Genomic DNA, 17,956 nt, shown 5'->3' on the forward strand with positions numbered 1-17,956 from the left:
GATTTGTTAGTTACCAAGGATGGGCCAGAAATGGATGTGCGCAAGGTAATATTATACTGGATAATTTAAATAGTCGACCATAAATAATATTAGAAAATAAATATTTATTTAAAAAAAATATGAAATGGAAAAGGGAAGCATAAATTATATATATGTGTGTGTGTATATATATACACACATTTCTGACAAGGGTAATAACCAATACATTCTGCTGGTCAATATGGGATTTTAGGTGAAAGATTAAAAACAGTCTACACCTAAACATACAAACATACTGCTTCATACTTAGAAGTATAATTTAAAAAAAATTATTTATAACAAACTTTTACGAAAATTTAAATAAGAAAACAATTTTAAAATAAACTAAAGTTTAAAATGAAATTTAAAAAATAAATAAAGAGAAAGAATATTTTAAAAGCTATATTATTTCGCATTTTAAAAACAAAAGTGATTTTCAATAATTTTTTTGCTTTTATTTCATTCATTTGTAAGGAGATGCAAGTATGTACATTTTTGTTTCGAGTTGATTTTTGTACTGCGTTAATAATGTATTTTGGAGCTAATTTAATTTTGCGAAGTACTTACAAAGTATACTTAATTTATACTTACGAAAAATAAAATGAAATAAACGAATGAATGGGAAATAGAAGAAAAAAATAGTTAAATTAAATACACATTTTTAGAAATAAATAAATTAAAATACTTATAGGAAATTCTAAGAGTCATAGATATGTTATTCGAAATATACACTTTATTTTTGTGACTCTTGGTATCCGTTGATGTCACCTGAGGATTACTCTACACAAAATGACATATAGAGAGTCCTTTAGCCGGAACTCTGTATCGATCTCTTTGATAGTTCTCGAGTAATACAATACTTTTGTCCCCAAGAAGGGTCCACTCGACGACTCTCGTATTTTCTTACAAGGATCATCAGTGACAAAATACACTCCTGTTGATGCACTGAGTACAGTTTCCCTGTTTAGATTACATTTATCTGCACTATGGCGGAAATGAAAGCAAAGATAGAACTCAGAGGGGTATTAAATTTAATAATAGATTCAATTATATATTTTATAAAAGTAAAAACAGGTATATTTCTAAAATATCCCCTATTACATTATTATTTTTTATTCAAAGGAACGTTGTAAAAAAAAAAAATAATCAATAATAAAATAATCAATCTATACAACTTGCTTAAGTTTTTTTTTTTCCTTTAAAAAAACTTATTAGTGGTTTCTACCAAATGCAGTGAATTGTAAAGACTGCGGCGCAATAAATCTCCAAATTTTATGTTGAACAACTCAGAAAACTGTGTGAAGGAACACTTTATTTAAAACAAACATCAAATCGAGCTTTCGTATACATTTTAAAGGGTGTAAAAAGCGATTCACTTTTTATAAAAAAAAAAGCCTACACCAAGCTCATGCATATTTACACCATACAAGGATTATTTTCGCTTCCGAAAACACCAATGTTGGCGTACTTTGAATATCGTCGGTGGATTATTTACATTTCTGTACAAGTTGACATGAATTTGTTGCTGCCTTTTATGCTACAATACATCTGGAGAAACAAAAATTTGCATTTGAAATATGTATGTTTGCTTTTAGTTATCTAATATGGTTATTTAAATTTTGAATTTGCACTTAAACTGCATTTAAATGACTTTATAATGTATAATATCTTTCCATTTCTGTTCCGTTAACCCTACATCGAGTTTGTCTTAATATTCTTTTTGTGCAACAAATTAATTGCATTTTAAGAATTATTGCAATCTAAATTAATGAATCCTTTTTTCCATATATTGTATCATAAGAATAACTTTACGAACTCATATCAATTACAGAGAACATTCTTAGTAAAAGAACATTCTTAGTGTTGCACTCTATGAGGAACCTCGATGTTGTGGAAAATCACTAAAGTAGGAGTCTCAATTATTTTGTGTTGAGGTTCAATAATATTCTTACCGCGATATCCTTACCTTTTTTTACGGTTGAGGCCCTTGTAGTATTTTGTTTTTGTAACTCTAGTGAGTTTATACAGTTATTAACTGTAAAAACTAATTTTGTGGTTTCGATCATCACTAAAAAGCACCTTCAATACTGGCAATGAAAATAACAGCAAGTATTCAAAAAAGAAAATCCCCATTCAAAAGAAAAGTTAAAAATTGTTACCTGTAATCGAAAGTTTTAATTTTTGGAAAATTATTCTATGACTTCCTTGAACGACAAAAAACAACAACAAAGTAAACATTGAGAAAAAAATAGATTAAAATTTTCCGTTAAATTGTCGTTTTTTGAAAGAAAAATCTTAATAATTTTTTTTTAAGTAATTAAAATACGAGTTCGATTTCACTTCCAGACAATTCTTTTTAGAAAAACATCATATTAGTATAAAATTCACTCTCTACTTCATAATTATTCATATTGCGGCTTTTTTTATTTTATTTCGGCGAAAAAGCAACGGAAATAAATTTACTATGGAACACCAATGCCAACGGCAATCTTAGTTTAACAAAACAATACTTGTAGATTTTTTTTTTACCTTTCTGCTGGTAAGTTAATAAATATTATCAACAAGTGATCACAGATAATTTCTTAGAAGTTAAATGACCGTATGTATTTTTCGGGAAAGAAGATATCGTCTAGACAGGGGTGGATTGACACCGGCTGACTAATCTTTATACGGTTCATCCTCCATTGATACTTCCGTATAAGCGGGATTGGGAGATTGGTTTTTCTATTTACAGATTATTGACCTGAATCTTCCGTGAATCTATTTGGAAAAAAAAGAGATTTCTTTCCGAATAACGATAGTGTTCTGCTGTTTGATCTGCAATTAATTCGTGCTGAATTAATTCTAGTTTGGTCATAGTTTATTGCTATGGTACATAGCGTATTTTGTTAAGTTTTTTTTTCATAAATGCTAATTTCTTTACCCTTTACTATTTTAACCTATGTAAACTAATTTTCTGATCCAGTATCTTCAACATACAATTGTTAGTTGATCTTCTAATTAAAATGTTTTACACTCTTAAAGTTTTTTTAACTCTTAAGTCTTCCCCATCCAGGCGAATTTTATTTTATTTCATAATTGACAATAATTCTATTTTGCTATCAATTAATTTTCAACTCCGTAGACTTGTAATTTTGACTCCAATTCAGAAGACAAAGATCCGTGGTGGCTCAGGAGATAGTGCGCTTGCCTTCAAATGAAGTGATCCGGATTAGAATTCAAGCTATGTCTGGTCGATTTGAATTCCACACCCGGCTCGCGTCGACCACAGTGCAGACGTAAAATATTCTCATGGTTATCATGGATCATGGGTTAGACTGCCCTTGATGCTAGACTAACCCTGGGAGGTTTTCGTGATTTTCTTAGACTGCCCTTGATGCTAGACTAACCCTGGGAGGTTTTCGTGATTTTCTTTTCCATATAATGCAACTGCGAATTAATTCCATCAAAAAATCCTTCACGAAGGAAAATTTTGTCCAAAACTCGATCCAGGAGTTCCCTTGTCTTCTGGATTAGGTACAGAATTACAAGGCTACGGAGATGAACTTTGGTAATCGTAAACCAAACCCGAAGTTGGGTTGGCTGTTCAACGACGGTTATAAAATGAAATAAAACTCAGAAGACAAAAGAACTCTTGGATCAAGCATTGGGACAGTCATCGTGATGGACTTTTTAACGGAGGAAAGCAACGAAAAACGCCTGGTTAGCCCGAAGTCTAAGGGATTCTAATCCATGATTCGTATACCACTTGGTATATTTTTCGTTACCATTGCTGTTGGTGAAATCAGAGAACAAAATTCGAACCGATCAGTTATGTCTGTGATTCGAACTTCGGTCACATTATTGGGAGGGGGGGGGGGCACCAGTCCATTCTCTGGTTCATCCCCACTTCTATCTCCTGATCAACCGTATCTCTCTAATTCGGGTTCGTCCCAATGCTTGGTCTGTGAGTTCCTTTGTCTTCTGGGTTGGTTGGTAGGGTTTTGCATTGTAATGATACTTAATTAAACTTTGATAAAGCCTCAAATTGAATTTACAAATCAAGGCTTTAAATAAAACAAAAACAAAAAAATAATATGAAAAATCGATTTCCTGTTATAAAAGAACATTTTACATTATATTAGTTTATTAATTATTTAGTTTAAGAGATCGTATCAAGCAATGAGAATTTCCCTTTTTATCCTTTTAAAGTTGCGCATTTGATTTTTAATTAAATTTTATTATTCACGTTTACGAGCAAGTTATCAAAAAGGAATAAAATATAATTGAGAGAAAAATAAAAAATGAAAAAATCTTTTACTTAGTATTGTAAAGTTTTAATATTTTTTTTTTTAACCGGATATTGAATTTTCATAAGCGAAGCTTTGAATTTTTATTTTTTTTATCGCCATGTTATGCAAAATTAATTTATTTTGCTGACTTTAAAAGTGGCATCATCAAAGAGGGGTACTTAACGGATAAATAAAAACTGCAATGTCTGCCTAGAAAGAAAAAAAAACTGCCTCTTTAATTGCACATAAAAGATTGAATGAATGATTAAAATATTCCTTCTTGGGAAATTTAGAGAGCCGAAAGATTTTATGATGTAATCATGGTTTACTTGCCATAAAAATAAAAAGAATACTTTTTGAAATGCTTGATGGCTATTTAATAAAAGTAGAGCAATAACTATTAAGACCTGTAATCCATTAATTGAAAATATTGACTTAAAGTTTTTTTTTCTAAATAGGTTCTTCTACTGTTAAAAATTTCATTTTTAGGATGTATTTAGCTTCAAATCTCATTAGTTTCCTTTAGAATATTTTTAAATTGTAATTAGTATGGCTTCTCACCTCAGTATATTTTGTTTTCAGGTAATTGGAACTTCTATATTTCAGATTAATAAAGTTCATAAATAATTGACGTAAATAACTACTAGAGAAGCCAACTACTAGAGATCTTACTAGAGAAGCCAAATTCAGAATGTTTTTTCATAGTTTCTTGCGTTGTATGTTAATACAAATTTTATCCAAAGGTATGTTATTTTAATGACTGTTTTGAATTTGAAGCAATCATTTAAATTAGGACATTGATCTCTCCGTCATTCCTTTTGTTTGAGTTCCTTTTGATCTTAGCATCAGACTTAATTTGTGATGCTATTTGATTTTTTTATAAATTCCAGATTCATACAGATATTAGATGCCTCGAGGCAATGATTTCTCTGGGTTTTATTTGCTCTGTTTTTCCGTTTTTTATGAAATTTCCCCAGTGTTATTGAATTCTACAATTAGGATTTGCTAATTTGAATTCCATTAAATTCTATCAAATTTGAATCGAATTCTATCAAATTTGAATTCTAACTTATAACTTTGTTAATTTCGAAAATATGTTTTGAATAGAGTTAAAAAATATATTTTACATTGCTCACAAAAAAAAAACAAATTTTAATCGACTTCCTAACTGCAGTCGTTATAATATGTATCCTATAGCTTTTAATTTGCATTTATTTTATTGCTCTCAAAAGATTTAAGTTGACCCTCTTCCGCAAATAAAAGCTATATACTCTGGGCAATCAAAATACTTTAAAGACGAATGTAGCAGAACTTGGAATCGTTTAAACCAAGTACTCCAAAAAGTTATTTTGCAGTCGAAAAATTTACTAATTTCGAAAATGTTTTCTGAATGGATTAAAACTACATTTTACATTGCGAAACATGATCGCATCAAAACCCAATTCACTAAAATTTTCAATGACTCCCTACTGTAATCGAGTTATATCCCATAGCTTTTAATATGTTTTAATTTTATTGTACTTCTCCCAATGGATTGGGCTCTTTCTCCAAAAAGCTACATTCTCTAGTCAATCAAGTTACTTCAAGATTAATGTAGCAGAACTTATAATTCTTTAAACCAGGTTCTGTAAAACTCTATTTTGAATCTTTACTAATTTCGAAATTATTTTCGAAATGTATTAAAACTACATTTTACATCGCGAAACATGATCGCATCAAAACCCAATTCACTTAAATTTTCAATCGATTCCCTACTATAATCCTTATAATATGTATATCCCATAGCTTTTAATATGTATTTATTTTATTGTACTTCTCTTAATGGATTGGGCTCTTTCCCCAAAAAACTACATCATCTAGTCAATCAAGTTACTTTAAAGACAAATGTAGCGGAACTTAAAATCACTTAAACCAGGTTCTGTAAAAAGTTATTTTGAACCAAACCAGTTTCTGTAAAAAGTTATTTTGAAGCATAAATCTTTATTGATTTCGAAATTGCTTTCTGAATGGGTTAAAACTACAATTTACATTTTGAAATATGATCGCATCAAAACCCAATTCACCGACATTTTCAATCGACTTCTCTCAGCAATTGTTAATACGTATCCCCATAGCTTTTAATATGTATTTGTTTTATTACACTTCTCCCAATGGATTGGGTTCTTCCCCCCAAACGCTACATTCTCTAGTCAATCAAGTTACTTCAAGATTAATGTAGCAGAACTTATAATTCTTTAAACCAGGTTCTGTAAAAAGTTATTATGAATCTTACTAATTTCGAAATTATTTTCTAAATGGATTAAAACTACATTTTACATCGTGATACATGATCGCATCAAAACCCAATTCACTGAAATTTTCAACCGATTCCCTACAATAATCGTTATGACATGTATATCCCATAGCTTTTAATATGTACTATTTTATTGCACTTCTGCCAATGGATTGGGCTCTTTCCCCAAAAAGCTATATCTTCTAGTTAATCAAGTTACTTTAAACACATATGTAGCAGAACTTATAATTCTTTAAACCAGGTTCTGTAAAAAGTTATTCTGAATCTTTATTAATTTAGAAATTATTTTCTGGATGGATACATTTTACATTGCGAAACATGATCGCATCAAAACCCAATTCACCGACATTTTCAATCGACTTTCTACTGCAATCGTTATAATACGTATCCCCATAGCTTTTAATATGTATTTATTTTATTACACTTCTCCCAATGGATCGGGCTCTTCCCCCAAAAAGCTACATCCTCTAGTCAATCAAGTTACTTTAAAGACAAATGTAGCGGAACTTGGAATTGTTTGAACTTCTAAGGTACCCTTACCCAAACTCGTCAAACAGCGAGAACTCTTATTTTAAAGCTCTTCACTTTCCACGGTATATCTCAAGGGGGTATACGGTGATAGAACTCTATGGAGTGACGGAATGGGGGAAATAAATCTTCCCCCCTTTTAGAACAAATATCCCTGAGGATGGAGAGAAGTTTGAATGCTTCAATCAAAGACATTATTGCCTCGTTGTTTCACCAGGAACAAACAGTTCACTTTAGAAAGTATGCAAATAACTTTTTCGTTTTTTTTTTACTCTAAATTTTGCACAAACGTTAATTCGATCAAAGTTAAAAAAAATCAATTAGTTTTTTCAGGTTATTCAGTTATTGCGTGAATAAGCTTTTATGCCATTATTTCGTGAGGCATAATTTTGTTCATAGTTTAAACTCTTGGGAACAGAAGAACATTTGATGTGCGTTAAAGAAATAAGTGATTTACAGGGGCATAATTTTATTAGCTTTTGTTGGAAAACTTTTTTATCTTTAATCTTTTTGCAAATTTCATCAACGTGCTTGCATTTTTCTTTATAAAAGTTTCGGGTTTTCGATTAAAAACATTTTTTTGTAATTATATCGATTTATTTTTACTGAATAAAAAAAAATTCTCTTTATAATGTTTTTAATAGTTACATAGCCAAAAGTAATGTAAAAAAAATCATTTTCAAAAAGTTAGCATTGCTATTAGTGATTTTCCAGACATTATGACATCCAAGAGCATAAATCATGATTTATGAGGCTCTTTTTTTAATTTTGTTGAGTGAATAAAAAAAAATAACGACTGTTATAATTTACATTCTTGCATACATTAGATGAAGAAATTAATTACTTCGTTAATTGAGACAACGAAAAAAAAGTTTAATTGATACTTTGAGAAGATGAGTAGTGTTGGAAATAAATGCAGCGCAAAAAATCACCCTGAATAACTTTTGATCCAATGATCGGATTTTCACGTTCTAAGACTCAATTTTAATGGCTCGAGGGGGCAACCTCAAAAATTAATAAATGCAGACGATATTTTAAGTTACGAAATCAGACATACTAAAACGTACTTTCTCTGAATAAACTTACTTTCCTTTCGAAGAATTCGCATTTCTGACTCCCCAAAATATAGAGGGTGGATCTCGGAAATATCGGAAATATGTCCCAATAGTTAGGTCAGGAGAGCGCTCCAAAGTTTGGACCCCTTAATGATATTTTTACTTTTCGCGTATTTTGCCTTCATAAGGGAATTGTAAAATATTTGCACACAATTACGAAATTCGTTTATCCAACGATAATATCGTGCAAAAAATAAATTTCGGTAAATATTTATTATTTTTTTATTATTTTAACAGTCGAAAAAAATTTTAATTGCAAGCAATAATTTTTTTTTTTACAAAAGTGTAAAGAATGCAATTTTAAATAACAAATTACATCGGCTCGAAACGTTCATGAGAAATTGAACTTTTAAAAAGTAGTATTTTTAAAATTCAATTTCACTAGAACTATCTGACCGATTTCGCTCAAACTTTGTATCTTGCCATGCAAAATTACGTTTTTTTTTAAAATGATGCAAAAAATTGTATACCTTACAATTCAAAATTGTTTCGTCCATTCTTAAATAAAATAATAATAAATGTCCACGAAAAGTTATTTTGTGTATGGAATTACCTTTGGATAAACGAACTTTATAATTGAGTGTAAACATTTTTCAATTTGCTTAAAAAGTTCTCGATATATAGCGAAATACACAAAAAATAAAATTAAAATTAAGGAGTCCAAACTTAGGAGCACTCTCCTAAGCAAATTATTGGGACCATTTGTCCCAGGTTGCGGCATCCCCTATATTTTCGGGTCAGGAATCCAAACCGTTCGTAAAAAAGGCATGTTTTTTTTTCATATAAAGTACGTTTTTGTGTCTGATTTCGTAACTTAAAATATGGTCTGCACTCATTAACTAGCATATTTGAGGTCACCCTCTCGAACCACTGACATTGAGTCCTAGAATGTGAAAATTCGATCATTAGGATCAAAAGTTATTCAGGGTGGTCCATTATTTTTTAGCACTGTGCATAAGTGAAAAATATTGCACAGTCTTGCTTACTAAACCTACTTAGGCATATTAATCTGAATATTGATTTAACAAATTAAGATCAAAAGTTATTGAGGGTCATTAGGCTCAAAAGTTATTGAAGGTGGTTCATTTTTTTGCGCACAGTACATTAAGTGAAAAATATTGCTCAATAGTAATCTTATTAAACCTATTTAGGCACATTAATCTGAATATTATTGACTTAACAAATGTAGGAAATTAACATTGAGTTAACTAAGTAAATCAATTTCTTCTGAAACTCAAATTTTGTTTGCAGTCTTATTTAGGGATCAGTAATAATATCTGATTAGAAAAAACATCTGTGTAGAGAACATGGATAACGACCTATACAAAAAAAAATAAATTAGAAAAAACATTTAGTGTAGAGAATACAGGGCAAGTGTATACGGGACAATTGCTTTTTATCAAATAAAACATCAATAAATGGAATACAAACCGAGTGTATACCGGGTATTAACCCAATGTGTTAAAAAAAATCTATGTAGGGAATACAGAACAAGTTTATATCGGTCAATAGCCCTTTAATTTTAAAATATCAGTGAAGGGAATATAGGGCAAGTGATACCGGACAGTAATCCTTTATCTTTAAAATAAAAAGCACTGGTTTCTGAGTTCCAACATTTTTGTTAGGCTATTATCTTATTTTAGCTGACAATAATTAACGATAGTTGGCGATTACTAAAAATTTATGCCTTTCTTATTAAAGAAGGAAAAATAAAATTTAAGCCTTGTTGCTCCTTGAAATTAAAATCAACTAATATTAGTAAAATAGGAGTTGAACATAAGTAGTCGTACAGCTAAAATTGGGTCGGCTATTCAATGATGGTTAGAAAATAAAATTAAATAATTCTAAAAAAAAATGAGGTGACGTGGGTTGGAATCCAAGCTATGGCTGTTAGTTACGAATCGCGCCCCCGGCTTGCACCCACCCACCACAGCGCTGACCTAAAATATCTTAAGCGGTTGACGGGTTAGAGTCTCCTTGCCATCAGGTTTTCGTGGTTTTCCCCTCCATGTAACTCAAATGCGGGTTAGTTCTATCGATAAAGTTCTCCACGAAGGAAACTTTCTACCAATACTTGATCCAGAAGTTCCCTTGTCTTCTGGATTAGGTTCAAAATTACAAGGGTACGGAGTTGAACATTGATATCCGTAAATTCAAATTTGGGTCAGCTGTTCAATGACGGTTATAAAATTAAATAAAATACCAATAAATGAGTCGTAGCTACTCAGGGGAGACAGCCCTCCTCTCCCAATTAGTCCCGGTGATAATAAAATAATAGTAATAAATTACTAATTAACTCATTATAATTAGTAATTTATTAGCAATTATACTTAGCAATTATACTTAGACGATTTGCTTTTATTTGGCATTGCTTTTTTTGGCTCACAGTAGCATTTCAAATAATACCCATATTCTAATACGAGCATTGAAAGTGATTAATTATAAAGTAATGATTTTTATTTTATAAAACCAAATAGTTTAACTAGATATGCTAATGATATCAATTTGTCACTCCGTTTTATGGCGATGACTGCTTGTTCCATTAATCGAACAAGACTCTGCCATTATGCCTACTCTCTTTCGTTTGCTTATCCCTATTGACTACTGCAAGCTATTCATTATAATTAGCGTTATGATTGATTCTGTTTCTGCCCATACTAATTTGAGGATCAACATACGTGTGGGAGATTAAACGCACGCTATTCCAAGATCACGTGACATGAAAGGGATTATGAGTTCGACTCGATTCATAGTGGCGTATATATTATAACAGAATGTTATATTGTTCGTTAAAGTGTAACTCACACACACACAATATATATATATATATATATATATATATATATATATATATATATATATATATATATATATATATATATATATATATATATATACACACACTGGTGTAAGAAATTAAGAGAATTTACAGACTTGGTCGATTATCTCCAGAACTACTGGACAGATTTTAATGAAATTTGATGTCTGCATACATTGATATAATACAAAACGAAACAAAAAATTCAATAATTGTAATACACAAGCATAATCGTGCGTAACACCCTTTGTAGTCGGAAGGCATGAAAATGCCACAGCACAATTTAGGCCAATTGCACACAGTAAATGATAAACTGCCTTATTTCAAGTATGAAATCACGCTGTAAGGCCCGTATATCTGTAAGAGGGGATCATACCTCCTATTAACCCAGTTTTTTTTGTTTATTCTGCAACCGCTGTTTCACACCTTCCGTGTACATTACAATTGTTGAATGGTTATTTGTTTTGTATTGTATCAATATACAATGTATGTGCATATCAAATTTCATTAAAATCGGCCCAGTAGTTCTAAAGATAATCGACCAAGTCTGCAAATTCTCTTAAATTCTTACACCAGTGTGTGTGTATATTATATATATATATATATATATATATATATATATATATATATATATATATATATATATATATATATATATATATATATATATATATATATAAAAATTCTATGTACATGCTGTTTCTCTGTTAAAAAAATCAACCTAGAACAATACTAAGGAACAGGTTGGTTGTGTAAAAATATTCTTTTAGGGAAAATGTTTCCATCACTATATAACTCTAAGCCTTTCAATTTATAAAATATGTTTCTACTATAAAGTACTATATAAATCTACCTCACAACAATCCTTAAATAATACCTTACTTAATTTGTAAAAGACAGATTAAATCACCAAGAGCACTGAAAAATGATATATTCCCCCTAAACACAGCCGCAGTCCTGTCTCGTCCCTTTTAATTAAACATTCTCAACAACCAAAGACCAAGGGAGTATCACCATCCAAATGAGGTTAAAAGGCTTTAATTAGAACTCTTATTCACGAAGCGACATTGGTTGGAATTCAATCCTTTTTCTGGAACACAAGTCATTTCCCTTTTGCAGTTCCTCCACCCCCCTGAAAATTCTGTGTGCGTGTGTGGCGATGGCATTTCGAGAATTAGAGCCTTCATGGCTGATTTTTGTAATTAAAGTAACGCTCTCTTATTGGACGAACTAGTGCCTTTCCAATTAAACTCGATGGCTCGTACGATCCCAAGTAGAATCTTTGTTTACATTTTTCTGTATCTCTAGTTTTCACGTGTGATGTTATATGTCACAGCGTAGGCGTTTTTGTGGCGTTAAAAAGACAACTAGAAAGCATGGGCAACTTTACAGTAGATACGAGTGTTACTCTGAAATTTTCGAGATACGCGCAGACGAGAATTTACAAAATAAAAATAACGGTTTCATTTTAAAATACGAAGTATTTTAACACAGCAGACGATTTTTTACTGACTTACTCCAACTTGTTTAGCGTAGAATAAATTTTAAACAGAAGAGAAAATGAAGTTGATGCGAGAACATTTTCGAGCTATGATTTTCTACGATTTTAAAGCAGGATTAAGTCAAGAAGACTGCGTTGAACAGTTGCAATTAGCATTAGGTGATGAATCTCCAGCTCGTGCTACTGTATTCAGATGGTTTAAAGAATTTAGCAGAGGTCGTAATCTTCTTCAGGATGAAAAACACACAGGAAGGCAGCCGTCGGCAGTAATACCGGATAATGTGTCTGCCATGCGAAAAATTTTAAAGGATGATATTCGCTGTACCTGTCAAATTATGCAGAAGGAACTTAACTTTGGATCCGCAGCCATACACAAAATTATTCATGAAGAATTACATATGAAAAAAGTAGTTTGCCGTTGGGTTCCCCATAATCTAACTGAGCACCAAAAAGAGGAGCGTGTCAGAATCAGTAAAGAAACTCTTAAATTGTTAAATGATGGCGGCCACCGCATCATTTCTAAAATTGTAACGGGTGATGAAACGTACATACCGTTTTTTGACGTTCCAACGCGTCAAGAAAGCAAAGTATGGATCTTTGAAGTATGGAAAAAATGATGTATACCGCTTTCTTCAGAAGTACGGGATTGGTCAAAGCCATCAAGTTGGAAGGACAGAAGACAATAACAGCAAACTGGTATACCACTATATCTCTTCCGGAAATTCTACAAGAAGTGAACGTTAGGGGACTAATGCTTCACTATGACGATGCATCTTCACATACAGCCGGATTAACAGTTGAGTTTCTTAAACAAAAAAAATTAAAGTGGTAGAACATCCGCCGTATTCACCTGATCTAACCATGTGTGACTTTTGGTTATTCTTTAATCTAAAAAAGAACACGTAGACGTCATTTTCATTCAGAAGAAGAGATTGATGTGGCTATGAAAGCATTTTTTTTCATCTATTCCAAGAAATGAATGGCTTGAGGCATTTATTCTGTGGAAAATTCGACTACAAAAATGCATTGATGCTGGAGGAGACTACTTTGAATACACCAAAAATCTTGTAAGAGTAACTTAAAAACCTAGTTGTATCTAAAAAATTTCAGAGTGAATCTCGTATAAGTCTGCTTACTGGTTGTCAAATGTATCGGAATGTGTAATTAACACTGAGATCAACCATTTGAGGAAACAGTAGACTATTTTGCCATTTTAGATTCTTTGTTTACAATTTTTTGTCGTGTCTAGATTTCAGGTAAGCTCTTATATGTTCTAAAGCACGTATTTTTGAGAGGTTTAAAAGAACTACACACGAAGTTTTAGCGTCATTACAGGTTGCTTATGGGTTAATAAATGTTTAGGAATGTGTCAAATCTATGGGAATGTGTAATTAACACAGAGCTCAACCATTCGAGGAAAAAACTGACTTTAATGCTATATTAAAATTTTTATTTATAGTTTGGAGTAATGTCTAGTATTCATAAATGTTGTTATATATCCCAGCATAGGCGTTTTTGAATGGTCAAAAAGTCTGAACTAAACTGCCTAGGCAAATTTTGAATCAATATAATTTGATTGTGGCTTATTAAATGTTTAAGAATGTGCCATTAACACGGAGTTCAACCATTTGAGGAAAAAATTGACTTCATTGATTTATTAAAATCTTAGTTTACAACTTGCTATAATGTCTAGCATTCAGATAAGCTCTTATGTGTTTTAACTTAAGCATCTTTTAAAAAATTGAAAGAAAAAAAAACAAAACTATGTAGTCTACTTTGAGTCATTATAAGTTGCTAGTGGGTTCTTAAATGCTTAGGAATGTGCCATTAAGAGTCGAAGCTCAACCAGTTCAGGAAAAAATTCACTTTATTGCTTTGTTAAAATCTTTGCTTATAATTTGCAGTAATGTCTAGGATTCAGATGTGTTGTTTTATGTCCTAGCATATTCGTTTTTGAGTAGTTAAAAGGGCAAAACTAAACTGCATAGGCTACTTCAGAGTCAGTAAAAGTTTTTTATTGGTTATTCAATGTATAAGAATGTGCTTAATGATTGATACAGATTTAATTTCACTCTTAAAGTTATCTTTAAGCTCTTTTTCTATGAATTAAAAGGAAACACTTTGAATAACTTTTGGTTTATTAGTTGAAATTTTAGTTGAATTCGGTTTATTAGTTGAATTAGTTGAACTATTTCAAATCAAAAAGTTGCATAAGGTAAGTTGCTTATTTTAATTTTTTTTTCAATCGTTAAAAAGAATGAAGATTTTTATTAATACAAAGTATTTGTCCTATTACCAGTTTTTTCTCACTGTTAGTCCTGAATGTTGAACGATATGTTCCAGGTGTTAATTTACAATCCACCTGCATTGAACGACTTGATCTCTTCTTCGGAGATTTTCCCTTTGGTTACCCTAGTCAAAATTCTTGATGGTCGCATCAACATTTACGTTGGTTTTAGTGTGATTCATGATGGTCCAACATCATTTCATGGTCACCATCATCCAACATTTTCCATTAAGTGTTCATGGTTCCATTAGGTTTCCATTACGTTTTGATATGCCAACAAACTTCCATCATTCCAAGATGGAAAATGATAATTTAATACTACGATGGTTAATCATCAAGAGAAGTTTGACTCTCATGAACAAACAATTTATGATGATCCCTGAAGGTACATGATAGTTCTAAGTATACATTACCACGACGGTTTAATGGGAATCCTTGTTGATTCTAAGCAATATATCATCAAAACAATTTGTTTGTTTTTTTATACTAGATCATCATAAATAAGTCCGAATTCCTACATTGGAATTATGGTGGTTCGTGATCGTTCCAACATTTGAGTTCGAACGGACCATCAAAACAAGTTGCTATTCTTATGTTGGACCATCATAAATCAGTCCGAATTCCTACATTGAGATGATGGTTACTTACGTTGGTTACCATCAAGATTATGTTGGTCCATCAATGGAAAACCATCGAAAATTTTAACTTATAGTTGATCGAAATTGTAAGGCAAGCTTTTATTTCCTTTAAAATTTGTTACCTGAACTGAAAAGAAGTCAAGGATCAAGTTTTTATTATTATTAAAGGAAATATCTAATAGGAGAGCTGATCGTTAACGCCGCTGGATTGGAAAATCGCTTCCCGGGTGAATACTTTCGTTACACGAATTTTACTTACTTACATCCAGTTCAAAATATTAAAATATGTTTTTTAATTTGTCAATAAAACTCGTACGTTTATAACATTCTTCAAAATAATTCTTTATTTAATCGTAAAGCCGTACCTATTGTATTCAAAACAACTCGAGCGTTATATAACTACAGAGAATATTTCGATTTTTAAGCTTCTTAAAATCATATCTCATTCGAAAAGTAAAGATCAAATAACGAATTTCTTCAAAATATTAATTTCAGCTTTTCCGTACATTTTGTTTGAAGAAGCTGCGCAGAGAATACTATTGTTATGGGAAAAATTACGACAAGAATTTTATATTATCTCCTTTCACTCAGGTGCGAAAAAATAAAACTAATTAAAAGTTTCAAACGCTGTTGAGATTCGGAACAATATTCTTTTATTATGAAGTCTGAATATAATGACAAGGATTAAATTTACGAACTAATAAAATGACTTTATAAGTTCACGTTTAACAAGGAATAAATTTTCAACTTCAGGGGGCTTTAAAATGCAAACTGTTGGTCGAAATAAGATAAATTTCAAATACGACCCTTGAGATTTATTAAATAAAAATTTTCTAGTAACATAGTTTTCAAATAATTTTATGAGTAATCTAGTTTAAAATTTCTTTTCATGCATAGTTGTATTAAAAATATTTTGCAATCATTTTGCAAATGAATACAGGACACGAAAATTTTGAAATGTTCGAACTTAATTTTATTACTTAAAAATAATGCTATTATTTTTTTCAGTGAAGAAAACATTATATTTAACCTTTTATTAGTTGAACTAGTATGTAAGCAATAATGTTAAAATTACTTACACAGAAAATGAGAAGAAATTAACTTTAAAGTTAACACATAACGATAAGATAATTTTGAATTTATATTTAACTTCAATTTGTTGCAATGGATAAAATAGTTTTAAAATAAATATATAAATTTAAGAATTAAAAATAAAAAATGCATAAATTGTATTACCACTTTTAATATAAAAAAAATCTAGTAATTAATTATAAACATTTCACGTAATGAAAAAGGAAAACCCTTAAGCTACCCATAACTATTGTATGTCTGTGTTTCAATATGATTATCTATTTATTTTGTATATTTACAGCGAGATAAGTCTGAAAGCGAGACGGAAAAGAGATAACACTAGTAGTGTTCAGTAATTCAGGAGGAGTAAATCCATTCTTAACATCCATTCATTGCTATAAAATTTTTCATATAAATCGTATCCGTTACAAAAAAATTGGTAGTTAGGGTTATTTTATTATTTCGGAAGTAAAATCTAAAAATGAAATTTATTTGTTACCAGTTTTTATTTTTTCGGTCTTAATGTACGTAGAATTTCAGCTCAAATTGCGATTGGTTCAGGATTGAGAGTTAAATGTAAAAAAAGAGGGTCTGGTAGAAAAGCTGTTTCATTTATTGCTGTGGTAGAAAGAATAAAACACACCCTTACTATTCTTAATTATAAACTATTCATTACTATTTACTTTTACTCGGTTAAAAAATAGCCGCATAAATATTTTAACTGTTAAAAATTATGATAGTCGTAGATATTATAATTTTCTCGAACACAAGTTTTTTAGAGATGAAAAACAGCTCCATACACGTCAAAATAATTAAAAAAAACGGTAACTAACTACAAACTAAATTTTGCAAATATTTGACTATTTTTGCTTGCTTTTTAAATGGCTTAGCATGACATAACTACTGTAAAGTGGTGAATTATATAAACTTACGAATTATTTAGAAATAGTGGTTGATAAAAATCTACTAAATTGAATTTATTAAACCAAGAATCACAATCGATAAACTACCAATTTAAAATATATATTTGCTGTCCGGAGCAAGTTGGCATCTCTGGTTATAATGAAAAGAATTTTTTTTAACAGTTTTTGCTTTTTTTCTTCTTTATGTTAACATACTTTTGCTCTGTGAAAATTCATTTAGCAAAAAAGTTCTCTTTATCTTTCGTCTGAGCTAAGAAATTTAGATTTCATATTTGATTTCCATTATTCAGTTGAAAATTTATTGTTCTCAGAAGCGTAACACTTCATTGAAAATGTAAAAACAATAATAGATTTTTTTTTACTACCAATCAATATTTAATTCCATCGAAATAAAATAATTTCAAATATTCCAATGTAACAGAATGCCACGAACCTTTTAAGCAGTAAATGTGTTAAAATTAACAATTATTCCTAATATATTTCTATCATTTTC

General features: G+C 30.5%; 2 protein-coding genes across 2 annotated transcripts in view; both read left to right on the forward strand.

The window, feature by feature from the left end:
* The window catches only part of LOC107454708 (uncharacterized), a 265,786-nt gene that overhangs the window by 47,585 nt on the left and 200,245 nt on the right, over window positions 1-17,956 (forward strand). The window lies entirely within an intron of this gene.
* Window positions 12,604-13,161, forward strand: LOC122270895 (histone-lysine N-methyltransferase SETMAR-like). The gene has a single exon (XM_043050140.1). The coding sequence runs from the start codon at window positions 12,604-12,606 to the stop codon at window positions 13,159-13,161; it is 558 nt and encodes a 185-aa protein (XP_042906074.1).

The sequence above is a fragment of the Parasteatoda tepidariorum genome, chromosome 9 (assembly GCF_982258835.1).
Source record: "Parasteatoda tepidariorum strain Cologne lab strain chromosome 9, Ptep-v5.0, whole genome shotgun sequence".
Taxonomy (NCBI): domain Eukaryota; kingdom Metazoa; phylum Arthropoda; class Arachnida; order Araneae; family Theridiidae; genus Parasteatoda; species Parasteatoda tepidariorum.